At 40.7% G+C, this 12,392-nt stretch overlaps 1 protein-coding gene across 1 annotated transcript; it reads left to right on the top strand.

Annotated features, from left to right (window-relative positions):
* Positions 1 to 568: 568 nt before the first annotated feature.
* Positions 569 to 10,522, top strand: LOC145433428 (growth hormone secretagogue receptor type 1-like). The gene is made up of 7 exons (XM_080310526.1): positions 569 to 2,671; positions 4,107 to 4,235; positions 4,304 to 4,433; positions 5,924 to 6,052; positions 6,960 to 7,108; positions 8,606 to 8,841; positions 8,906 to 10,522. The coding sequence occupies exons 1-7, from the start codon at positions 2,496 to 2,498 to the stop codon at positions 9,163 to 9,165; spliced, it is 1,209 nt and encodes a 402-aa protein (XP_080166652.1). The 5' UTR covers positions 569 to 2,495; the 3' UTR covers positions 9,166 to 10,522.
* The last annotated feature ends 1,870 nt before the right edge of the window (positions 10,523 to 12,392 follow it).

Genomic DNA, 12,392 nt, shown 5'->3' with positions numbered 1-12,392 from the left:
CAAAATGGATCCCGTACCCCTGCTGGAATTTTTACATTAGACAACGACGTATTCTTTATATCAATTTGAATGATTGGTGGAATAAGCATCATTCGCTGACTACCTGTACATATAGTGCATTTCGTTCTTGATGTTGTGTGATTGCCGATCAATCTCACCGCTCACAGCAGTGAGTCACTAAATATTCACAAACAGAAAGCTGAAAAAAATTCAAAAAAAAAAGAATTGTAGCAAAGCAAGTACTATTTTTGAGTGGAGGTGTATGCTCGTTCAGTGTTGATTTTTTATGCTGCCAGCGCCTTGCATAGAGTGGTCCGAAGTTTAAATGCAAATAATTTAAACCAGAGATGTTAAAGTGGCGTGAAAATTGTAATATATGAAAAATGTTCACAGTGCAGAACCTACCAAGGTTCGTTTGTGAACGTGAACCTCTACATTTCTGAGGTTCACACACAGAACGCGAACGTGAACCTCACGTTCACACCATCCCTAGTTAGTACCCGTGGTTAGCCGCGCTTTCCTAAAACGACATGTTATGACTTATAGAAGACTGCAAAGGAACGGATATACACAAGCGCAAAACATTCAAGAATTGCGCGCAGACAGGTGTTCGCGGGTGGATAAAAACAGATGGTTTGACTCACGGGCCGGAGGTTGCCTACCCCAGCTCTATGACGTGCGAAAGTCAAATGAAATACGTCTGTTATACATCATGTCATTCTTATCACGATGGACATAGGAACATGGGCTGCGCACGCATACGAGCTAATCGTAACCAAGAAACAATGTACTTTTGATGGTTGCTAAGATGTGTCATCTGTGATTCATATGGTGATACGCTCCTTGATCTTATGAGCCTCTACCTTCACGGTGTATATCCACTTGTTTGTATAACGCAATACCTATTTCAGATTTAGGGTAGTCGAGGCCACCCGTTGCACTCGCAAAGCGAAAATAAGTCAACAGTATATGTGATTACTTCTGTTAATCGACGTTCGAAGAAATGTTATGTAACAAATGTATGTTTTCGACGAGTAAAATATCTGTAGGTAGCTATAGTCACGACGGATATGAGTAATTTTTGTGGCAAGAACTTACTTGATGCTATGATTATAATTCGTATTACTATTATTGGAAAAAGTGGTGACTAACCACAAGATATTACGAAGGGCCACAGCGGACGTTAACTAAAAGGTTGCGCCACAGTGGATCAGGAACTGCTCGATTGTCTCGATTACGTGACATTCATATAACACGCGCCTTAACCAAGACACCCCGTTTTAAGTAAATGGGCTGTCACATCACATCGTCCAGTCAACAAAATTCATACCGTGACGCGGTTAATTCTAGTACCACCCACAAGATTGCGTGTAGCGAATCCTATTGAAAGGATTCTACAGATAATCATGGTTTGCGTTGCATGAAAATCAATCCAAACATTTCTAGGTTGTAGCTGCGTGCTATATAATTTAGAAGTGGGTAAAATCTGGAACAACGTCCAGATGTAAAGTACGTATACGCGTCACCCGTATTACTATTAAGGTTACCTATAGCCAACAACAAAAGTATTTCCAAGGTGCCATAGTCAAATTATTATCATTCTTCTTGATATTTAGTTCGAGTTGTTTCGTGTTTTGAGCAAGTCCGGATATTCCCGTAATAGCGATCATAATTAATTTCCAGTGCCACTACCGTGTTTGTAAAAATCACTACGTACTACTGTACCCTAGAATGCGTTCAAACCAAAGCTCATTAGGACAAAACACTACATTGTCATAATCCGTTGATCTCGCCTGGAGTGTTGTACACGGGAACAGTAAGTGCCCTACGATCCATCGTAAATATCTGTTGAATTTCATCTTAAATTCAAAACATTGTCTTTACGAATGGCCGTCGGTGAGTTTGGCTTTACACATTATTCTGGATAGGAGATACAGAGGATCATGCGAAAGTTGTCGATCTCATCACTTTCTAGCAAGACGCTGTTTCGCAAGGTACTTCGTGAAGTCAACTACGCCTGATTCCACCAGGCATGACTCACTGAGAAGATATGATACGGAGGTGTTGTTTTGCCTAAAGATTCACACAATTGATTGGTACAATTATTTGAAGTCCAGCGTGATATAACACGTGTAGGCCTACTCGTACAGCGTAGTGCAAATATATCTCGACTGATATCACGCAGGTATGAAGGTAATTTATACTATAGATTAGGCTCATATGCAAACGCTAAAAACGCAGCAAAGTCGTCAAATTACCAGCTTGAGACTCATCAGTACTTGGAATGAAATAGAGATGTTTTAAGTATAAGCCGTGCACAAATTTCCGTGATCTAAAACTGCTTCTATCCTCATTGGGAGATAGGAGAGAACTTACAGGAACTTGATTGGGTTCTGGGTGATGATCCTTGATCGACCAATCAAAGATATTGCACCGTTAAAGTGATACTGTTGCGTGTCGGGCTCACAATGGAGATATAGTTTACTGTTGAAGCAATGGTGGTTGGTCTAACCATTGGTCTAACCATGTTGCGTACTTTTCACACCTTACCTCCCCAGAATCTTGTGGCTAGAAATAAGATTACGACCACTCAAAGTCTCTCCATCGGACAAAGACACGAGATGTTTGATAATACTTCTTCATCGTCATTTCTAAACGATGCAGAATCCAAGTATGACTTATTTTACCCAAATCGCTTCATTTTAGTTCCGAGTATAGGTAGGCTACATTATATATCGGAATGATATGTGTGTGTGTACACTGTACAGCACATACACACACACACACACATACATAGTTAATACATATCGTGACTTGGAACTGGCAGGAGATCTGTAATTAGAAGTTTGCCTTCCAAATCTTTGAGACACCATGCATTCTTTTATGGAACAGAAGCTATACGTCGTGTCATAAACTCGTGGGTAGTTTTGCATTTAAAACAAAAATCAATTTAAAACAAACATTTTTAAAACAAGGCCCTTGTTAAAGACAGGTTATTTATTTTATTTTAAACCATGACGTCACGATTATTCAATTGTGACATCATAGTGGATTGACAGTGACAATTGAAATTATAGGATTCCTTTGACGAAATATCTGTACTATTGTTGTTGAACCGACTATTTTGAGGGTTCCAACCATCCCATATCGATATACGTCGTCTATATCCGGTGGTAATTGTCCGTAGGCTCATACAACATGTTTTTGGAAAGTATTTACGCAATTACGCCATGATTTTACAACTTAAAAAAACACAATTTTTTTAAAAGGCCTCTGCTTAAAACACTGTTTAAAACATGTTTTAAACAAAGTGCTTTGAAACACCGTATGTTATAAATGCGACCCTACTCGTGGGTAAAGCAGAGGCGCGGGCACTCAATATATTTTTCAAACCCAAGCCAAATCCATTTAACTGCCGCATCCTAATCCGAGTTTGGCTTGTCAGACATCGGCAAGTCGAATTCGATCCGAATCCGGCCGTGATTTTTGATTCCTTCTTTTACGATCTCAAATTCAAAACAATACTCACGTGTGTGGTATGGCAGTTGTATTGGCACCACAAATAAAGTCACTACGAAGCCGGTGAGGGTGCTGGAAAAGTAATTTATTTATCTTTTTTACTGATCTTCAGTTTGTATTGCCTGTGTACCTATATCGACGTCTAGCGGAAGTTGCCTAAACTAGTATCTCACTTACCGACGGATTCAATATGGGGACAAAGGTTTCATTTTCGTTGCCATTGCCTAGTCGATCAATTATTGCGATACCTTGCAATGTATATAAGCCTATACTTGTACTTAGTAACTTAGTATAGGAATTACCCAATACTGGCCATACCATGTTGTTTGTAGTATTGATTGTCAAGTCGGTTATTGATATGCCAGCTTGCATCATATTGTAATTTATGATATGTAATTGTCCCAAATTCGCACGAGGCGATCGTCGTACTTTCACAGTCACCATTCAAACGTGAGTCGAAATTAAACTCGATTACGATGCTTAGAAAACAAATCGCAATGGTGTTTTTGTTTATGACATTGGACAGACTACTTTACATATAGATCTATACCACCAGACACCAAATTTGTCGATGTGTATTAATTCAGACCCTACGTCCGCCCATTTAAAGACGACATCATAATAATCTCTGGTGTCGTGATATTCTTCTTTCTTATCGTCGGCGTTGTCTTGAACACCATCACAATCATAGTGATACAGAGTACGGCAGCTCACAGGTTAGTAGAAGTACACCATGATATCTACACAGTACAAAAGATCTAAAAGTATGTATGATTTTTCGCAGAGATGTCTTCATGTTTTTCATCACTTCTCTATGCGTCTCCGACCTGATGTCGGCGCTTATAAGTCCGCTGTTCTGGTATCGTAGAACATTGGGATTTGACGTTTGGGTGCCACCGGAATTCTTTTGCAAGGTATAAGCTGTTGGATTGCAATCAAAAGCAACAAGCTTGTTATAAGCGGAATGACACGCAGGTTGAATGGAAATGAAAATCGTATATGTTCACCGGATTTCCACCATTGCATAGGGTGTCACGCAAACATTCTTTCTTACCTATTGTACCCGGCGAAAACTCTTGTGGACGGCCCCTCCCAACGACACGAAATCTGTCGTCTCGATAATTTTTCGCACAACCGGGATTATCCAACAATTGGAGGGGCCGTTCACACTTTCATTTGTGTGCCTTGGAGTCGACTTTTATCAAAATACACCAGCCAAGGCTGTGTCAACAAAAATAGTTTGTGTACCATCTGAAAATAGTACATTGAACGCTCTCGTATTCGAAATTTCATGCTGGTGACGACATATTATGTGATACGATTGTTGATATTGAATAGTATATTCATATTGAAATAAACCCGAATATTTTCGGCCGACACTCGTCTGTGGTAATCGTCAGCAACTATAGTAGAGAATTTTGTGATACGATTGTTAATATACAATGCTCTTTCCAATTCTCTACTAGTTGCTGACGATTACCCCTGACGAGTGTCAGTCGAAAATTTTCGGGTTCATTTCAATATAAATATACTATTCAATAAACATTTTGTGTATTCCACTCGTTTCCATCCATTGGAATAGGCGTGGAAGCAGAACTTTGAACGAGAAGGTGACGGTGACCTGATTTGCATCCTACAGCAGCGGTTCTCAACCTTTTCAATCTCGCGTCACCTTCTGAAAGGGAGCATAGTTCGCGCCACCCTAGAACTTTGAGTACCCTGAGTGCAACGCTCTGGGAGCGAATGACAAAATAGTTCATCAAACTATACGTCATACCATTGTTCATCCCAAGGTTCTGATGGTGGTGACTAAAAATGTTATCCCTTTCGGCCAAGCCGGGAATGACCTCTTTGTAGCCACCGTAGTAGGATTTGGCGTAGCGGTAAATTCAGTCGTCGACGCAGGTTACTCCGGCTCAATTCGTGGCAGTAGCACGTTCCAGAGTGTCGAAGTGTTGAAGTTTTTTTGGGCCCTCCTTCCCTACCCCTTACAAAAACTCTCAGTCAATGACGAATAACATCGAAGGGAATGACACCGAGGAAGGGAACATACTGTTACATCTGTTATTATACATTTTAAGTGGATTAGGGAGACATCTCTTGGTCGTATATATTCATTATATAGCATTATGTCTTGTGTATCGCATTGTACATTGTATGTGCTGGGCGGATAAATATAATTGAACCACAGACAATACCGATCCTAATATCCTTGCATTCCAAATACTACTCACAATAAGTTGGATGTCCTTATCTTAACAGCAACCCTCTTTATCCCATTTTCGTGTGGTACCCCTGAATTGTCCTATCGGCTCCCCGATTGTTAACCACTTCCCTACGCTATAGTGCAAATCTTGTAAATGCACCCATTTCCACCCATTTATTCACAGTGTATTCTATTCAGCTTTACTGGTCCGTCGATTTGATGACAACGTTTTCAACCGCGATGCACATCTTGAATTTTGCAATTCTGCGTCTTCTGTCGATCCGTCATTCTGTCGTCTTTCGTCGCATATCTGACAGACGCGCCAAGGTCTGTGGTTGGTAGGAGGAATATTACCTTGCCCTCTGCGTTTAGTAACAGCTACAGTAGCGCATGATACTGGAAGGAATTGCTTACATTGCATGATATACCTATATTTTTCGGATACTCCTAGTCGAATCGAAAGATCGGGTATACCTCGTTAACAATGAGCCGCTTTCTCTATGTGAATATATTTATCGGTTGAAATGTTATGACGATTCCTGTATACGCGTGGTTCCGATTTCAAATGTATTAACAGAATTTTCGGATTATTTCTAGCTTGAAAATGACTCGACGGATAGCATCATCGCTTCCAGAACTCGCCTCTAGCACAGGATTATAGATTATACTTACAAATTAGGAATTTCGAACATTTATAGGTTTGAAGCGCCCTCGCGCTGGTTAATGGAATAGTCACGGTCACATAACATTTGTATACAGTATACATTCACGTCAGATACCAAGTTATCGAACGTCATTTGAGGCCACGACGCAAGGTGATAGCCGCGATCAGTTTTAACTATTTCTGTAACGGTGATTAGTTTTTCGTATAATATTTAACATAACTGCGATGGTAATTCAGACAATGACTTTTGGTGAATGAAATAGAGTTACCTGTGTTAGACTTGATATTCTCTTAATCTGACATCATGCTGTATATTAGGGCTATAAATCCCAAATTATTAAGCACCTACCAAGTACAAACGCAACGCAAGTCGAATTCGTTCGAAAGTATACTATATATAGCGAAATAAATTCCTCTTTCCACCACAAATTGAAGTATGAGCCATGTTTAGCAGAAATCCGGTCAGAATTACGACACCAATATGTCTGAAGGGGGCAAATCTTCACACAATCCATTCGGCCTTCGGATGTCTGGAAACCTGTAATTTGTATTGGAGTTTGATGTTCGTAGGCATGGATCAGCATTACATGGTTGGTGGCGTTCCTATGCGGGTTTCTGCCGATGGCGATATTTACAGGAGCTGATCCTGGTGTACCAAGGAATAGAACCAGTGGGGAAACGAAGGCGAAGTGGCCTGCATGCACTGTACTGTTAGATCAGTAAGTGAATGGTAGTTGTATTATTTTTTTTGTTGACGCGATCATATCGAAACATCGTATTGCAACGGGAAGGCATTGCAATGGCTTGGTGAAGTCAACTAGATACTGTCCTCGGCGAGCAACAAATGTATAATGTATATACAGTTTTTACAGAGGCATACATTGCAGACATTCAAGGATACGAAAATATCATCGAATTGCCCATTCTGCACGTGTCATTTATACTGCAGTTAAACTGATACTGGAAATTCAAAATTCATAGTACCCTCGTGCCATTCGTATCCTAATGGGTAAATGTCAAGCTGCAAAATCTCAGATATAGACATACGCAGAGGTGGTCAAAGTAGTCATTTTGGTACTCAAAAACGGTTGCCCGACATTGTGCGTGCGACACAATGCAAAACGACAGAACAGCACGTCTCACTTTGGCATGTGGTTTCGCAACCCCAAAACTTAACCTAAACCTCAACCCTTACCCCGAAATCCACACATATATATATTTTAACCCCAAACATAACCCTGACCCAATCCTCAATCAATATCATACCCGGTTCTAACCTCAAATTTTACTCACATGCTCAAGTGTTGCATGTCCAATTGTCGAATGCTGAAGTGTCACATGCTATTATGTCCACTGACCCTCAAGAGCAAGTAGAAGTAATGCCAGAAATGTAAACTCAATGACAAGAAGAATCATCCAATTTCTATGCATGGAAAGACCACTCAAGTTATTTATTTCGAGAAACATTCAAGTTTAGAGTTTGAACAAATAAATCGCATCGAGGCGTCGATGATCATTTTTAATCAGTAGCGGGCTCCAGTTTTCGAAATGTTCGAAATAACAATCTGTTAAGGCTGGGTCACATTCGCGTAAAATCGTACGCGCATACGGTTCTCACTCTCTCACTAAATTGGCCAAAACGAGAGATCACGTCATCGCTGAACGAAGAGTGAGAATAAATTTGGCGCTGTTCCGTATGTTGTCGCTGCTGAGCGTCAGCCGAGCCTCTTGCGGCCTTCATAGTTCATACAGGCTCTGCAATCTGCATCGCCCAGTTGTCATTGCAATTTCACTCATGAGTGTGATGCAACTCCATTTAACTATTACTATGTAATTGAGATAATCTGGAACGCCTAAGTATGTAGTTCGGCTTCAAAAACGGTTCAAGTAGACACGTAAGTAGTGTGGAAACTCAAGCACTTGAATAAGCAGTGGACTTGGACAAAATTCACTTCAGTACTTAGAAAACTAGAAATATAATAATGACCACTCCTGACAAAAACGACTTTCCTCTTGACTAAGTAAAAAAGCGGACAGTTGTTTTTCTCTAAAAACCTTCAACTAAAAATGGACGTAAAGTCTAACGACTCCAACCTAACGACATAATCACTTGAGTAAGTGGTGTATTTTTAGGAAGTTGAAGTCCTTCGTTACAGACCACCTCTACACATCAAATAATCCGCATCGCTATTGACTTCGGCTCTTTCACGTGACAGAGTCGAGCACTACAAAAAGTATTCGATGTCAAGCTACATTCTCTTCATCCTGCTGCCCATGTTGATGGTCGCTATCGTGTCTCCCTTCATCTGCCGGTCGGTGCACAAACACACCGTGTCGTCACGTGGGATTAACGACACCGCAATGAACAAAAGGGTGCAAAAAGAGAAGCAGGCCGTATTACAGCTGGCCCTTATCGTCGTGTCATTCCTGTTCGGGTATCTTCCTTTCGTCAGTAAGTCCTTCTTTCTAATCTAGTGCGGTTTGTTGCCGATTGTACTTCGTATGTTGTATTTCAGCATACGAGCTATGGTCTTTATCCGCGAGCGATCCCGTGGCGGACTACTGGTTCGGATTGCTTCAATACTTCTGCCTGCGCTTGTCGGAGTGTATGAACCCGATATTTTACAACATCAGTTCGCCGAAAATGCGCAGCCACACGAGTCGTTATCTCCGTCGTCTCTTCAGTTCCTGCAGCCTTGGTGACAATCGCACGAAGCAGGCTACTTCAGAGACGGGGAGCTCAGATGTGCTGCGCGTTACTGTGACTGGACTTTAAGCCACACGCGGAACAAAATCTAATATATATTATTGAATGGTATAGATTCACGTCATGTATCAAGTTGGAGAATTTTTTTGTTGAATGTGTGATCAGAGAAACCAGTCCGCGCGTTGGCTTTACTAGACATTGGATCCGATTTGGGTGGGTCTGGATTTAAGTCCCAAATTCAAAACCTTCGGAACCTAAATCATTCTTATCTTAGTCGAATCAGGAAATTGTTGGCAGGGAGATGCCTTGCCTTGTGCGTTTTTAAAAATGTGAAAATATATTTGATCCGTTGTAAGTAGGCTACCCCGGAATTCAAACAACGTTCAAGACGACACAGAAGCATCACGCGGCATGGTAAAGGATGATTTCATGCCACTCTCGATGATTGAAGTATACACGGTATATGTACGACGTGTACGTAGACCAATCAATAAATTGCTTGCTTTATATTAATTCGTCGATGCTGTAGAAAACATGTCCATCTGCTTTCTCCTTGGCTCCTTTTTTTATTAATTATGCGATACTTTGTTTGATTTTGCTACTTCGTGACTTCCCGTCTGGATTGTCGCTATAGATATCAGAATCGCTCAGATGTATCAGGCCAAACTAAACCGAGAACTTCTTTCGTGAGACGAACACCATTAGAAATTAGCATTTCTTCAGGGGCGCCTCATTTTCTTAAGCGGGTACCATTTGTACTGTGGGTCTCAGATTGCAAGGACAGGACCACTAGGGTCCGGTCATTTAGGTGCTTATGGACAATTCGACAATGGACAATGGAGATATAGGGTGTTCGCAGAGGTGGTCAAAGTAGTCAAGAAATCTACTCAAGTAGAAGCGGAAGTAGCGACGAAAAAAATCTACTCAAGTACGAGTAAAAGTACTTCTTCTATAAGCAACCTAAAACTACTTGAAGTAGAAGTAAAATTGACTGATGTAAAAGTACTCAAGTAAGTAAGTAGTTATGAAAACGATCCTAATTCGTTCACATGGATTGCAAAAAGGTGCAAATTGAGCTATGCCATAGGTGGCGAGTCTGATTCATATTGATGCATACCAACAGGTATCCAATTGTCGATAGCATGAGATATTCGTCCACATCATGGGATGAAAATGATAGTATTGATATGAAAATGTGATGCTAATCCTTAGTCGTCTCGAACAACACGTTTTAGAAAATAGCATGGTATGACGCCATTTCCGATATTATGAGGCCCGTAGTTTAGTCGAAGAATAATACCGAGAAGTTGTATAGGATACGGTGTAAACACTTTGCGCGATTAGTAAACGTTAATGAAAAATAAGGTGGACCGTAAAAATGCCATATTGTGTAGCTTTATTTCCAGAAATTGAAGGCATTACTGCACTTGCTTGTATACTTCAACATGTATGTTATTCAGACACAAGAACTGACATTAATTAGAACTCAAAGTATATGATACTGGGAATTGAAAGTAAAATATAAATACTACTTCTAAAAGCGGCACATGTATTTCATGTTTTTAGTCTAGAAAGTTTCAAAGGTGGCATACTAAAACAGCTCTAAAACTAAAAAAAGTCAGAGTCCACTTTTCCAGATTTGGACACGCCGTGGACATGCTAGATTACAATATGACAAGTGAATGCTAGATTGCGAAACATCAGTTTCAAACGTTATGATGAGCCATATATACTGTGATGAATTATTTGAAATTAACGAAGGGCGACAATGTGGTGTGAACGGAACCACGCCAACCCTCTACCTAAATTGTATTCACCGATCCTTTGTGAAATCATACTGGTCACTCCGTATCCGGCACTGCGCGCGAAGCTCGACGAAAATTCTAGACTTTATTAAACTTTTATGAAAATTAAATGTTGATACTCCGTGAGAACAGCCCCGAAATTCTTCAGGATATCTTCCTGATTGGAAGATTAAACTACTTCTACTTGACAAACTGAAAATAGCGAAAAGTAAGTAAGTAGATCACAAAATATTACGAAGTAGAAGTAGAAGTAGCGAAAATGAGATCTACTTGAGTAAGTACCAGAAGTAGAGGAAAACTACTTGAGTACTCCGAAAAAGTACTTCGTTACTGACCACCTCAGGGTGTTCGACCAACACGCGTTGGCCACTTTGGAAGTACACCTAGCCACACTTTGACCTAAACTTCATACCTCTTAATGTGCCGTGGCGCGGTAATGGTCGGCGCCAATACGAACCCTGAGCCACGCATGGCAAGGGCCTCAAAGATATTAGGAATAAGCCATTCTCTCATAATTGCGAATATATTCGGAGTCATTTCTATAAATTATGGAATTTTTTGTTGGGTATAGGGTAGCCCCATAAAAATCGAGAAATCAAATGACACAAAACGCGAGAGGCGCGACGAAAATCTTCATGTTGAATAAATCTCCCAAATAGTATTTATATGTGTTAATTTACGAATTATGTTTCGGGCTACTTCGAGCTTGAATTTGGGCTGCGACATTTCTGGCCCTGCTGGTGATATACTCATAACATGGGATGCGATGTGATGGGAATTTCTGCGGTATCCTTTGTCTATCTAATTCTGATAAAGGACTCGACTCGATAACTTATAATTTCTTGTACGTCATCATAATTAGTTATTTTTTTCGTCATTCATGGATACCACAAGATCGCGATAAAGAGAATAGATGGAACGCTTCTAAACGACCTGGATTAGTATATTCAATCAAAACCCACCTTGGTCTACAGATATTAATAAAAGAATATGGAAATTACAGGCAGGGCCGTAACAGCACTTCGTCAGCCCCCCAAAAAACTTTGGTCTTGGGCCCCCCATATGGTTATATGCCAAACTTTTGGGGGCCCAACCTCCCCAGACCCCTCTCCAGCGATACACTGTTTACCGCTATTTATCATATTCATTAGGAGTTTCTCTAGTGAATCAGCTCTTGTCGCCTAAGCGCGCGAAGCGCGGGAAATTCATAGAATTCATGATTGAATCGGTCAGCATGATCGGGAATTGCAGATATATCGTTATCAATTTTATATTCTCTCTGCTCACGTAATCAGATTTGCCGGTAGAGCTGAGTGAGGTGTGTTTGTAAAGGTAGGACCACTCAATAATAATTAAACATCTTCGGGCGTATACCCGTTGACAGGAACGAAACAGTACCTCGTCAGGCCCCCAAAAACGTGGGTCTTGGGGTCCCATGGGGTGTAAAACGACTCCCCATCACGTTGTTCGCGTTCGTCACGAAATTATTTG

Source organism: Botryllus schlosseri, chromosome 2, assembly GCF_051294905.1.
Source record: "Botryllus schlosseri isolate E-star chromosome 2, Bs_hap1, whole genome shotgun sequence".
NCBI classification, from domain to species: Eukaryota; Metazoa; Chordata; class Ascidiacea; order Stolidobranchia; family Styelidae; genus Botryllus; species Botryllus schlosseri.
The sequence above is the reverse complement of the archived record's forward strand: the minus strand, read 5'-3'. Positions and strand labels throughout refer to the sequence as shown.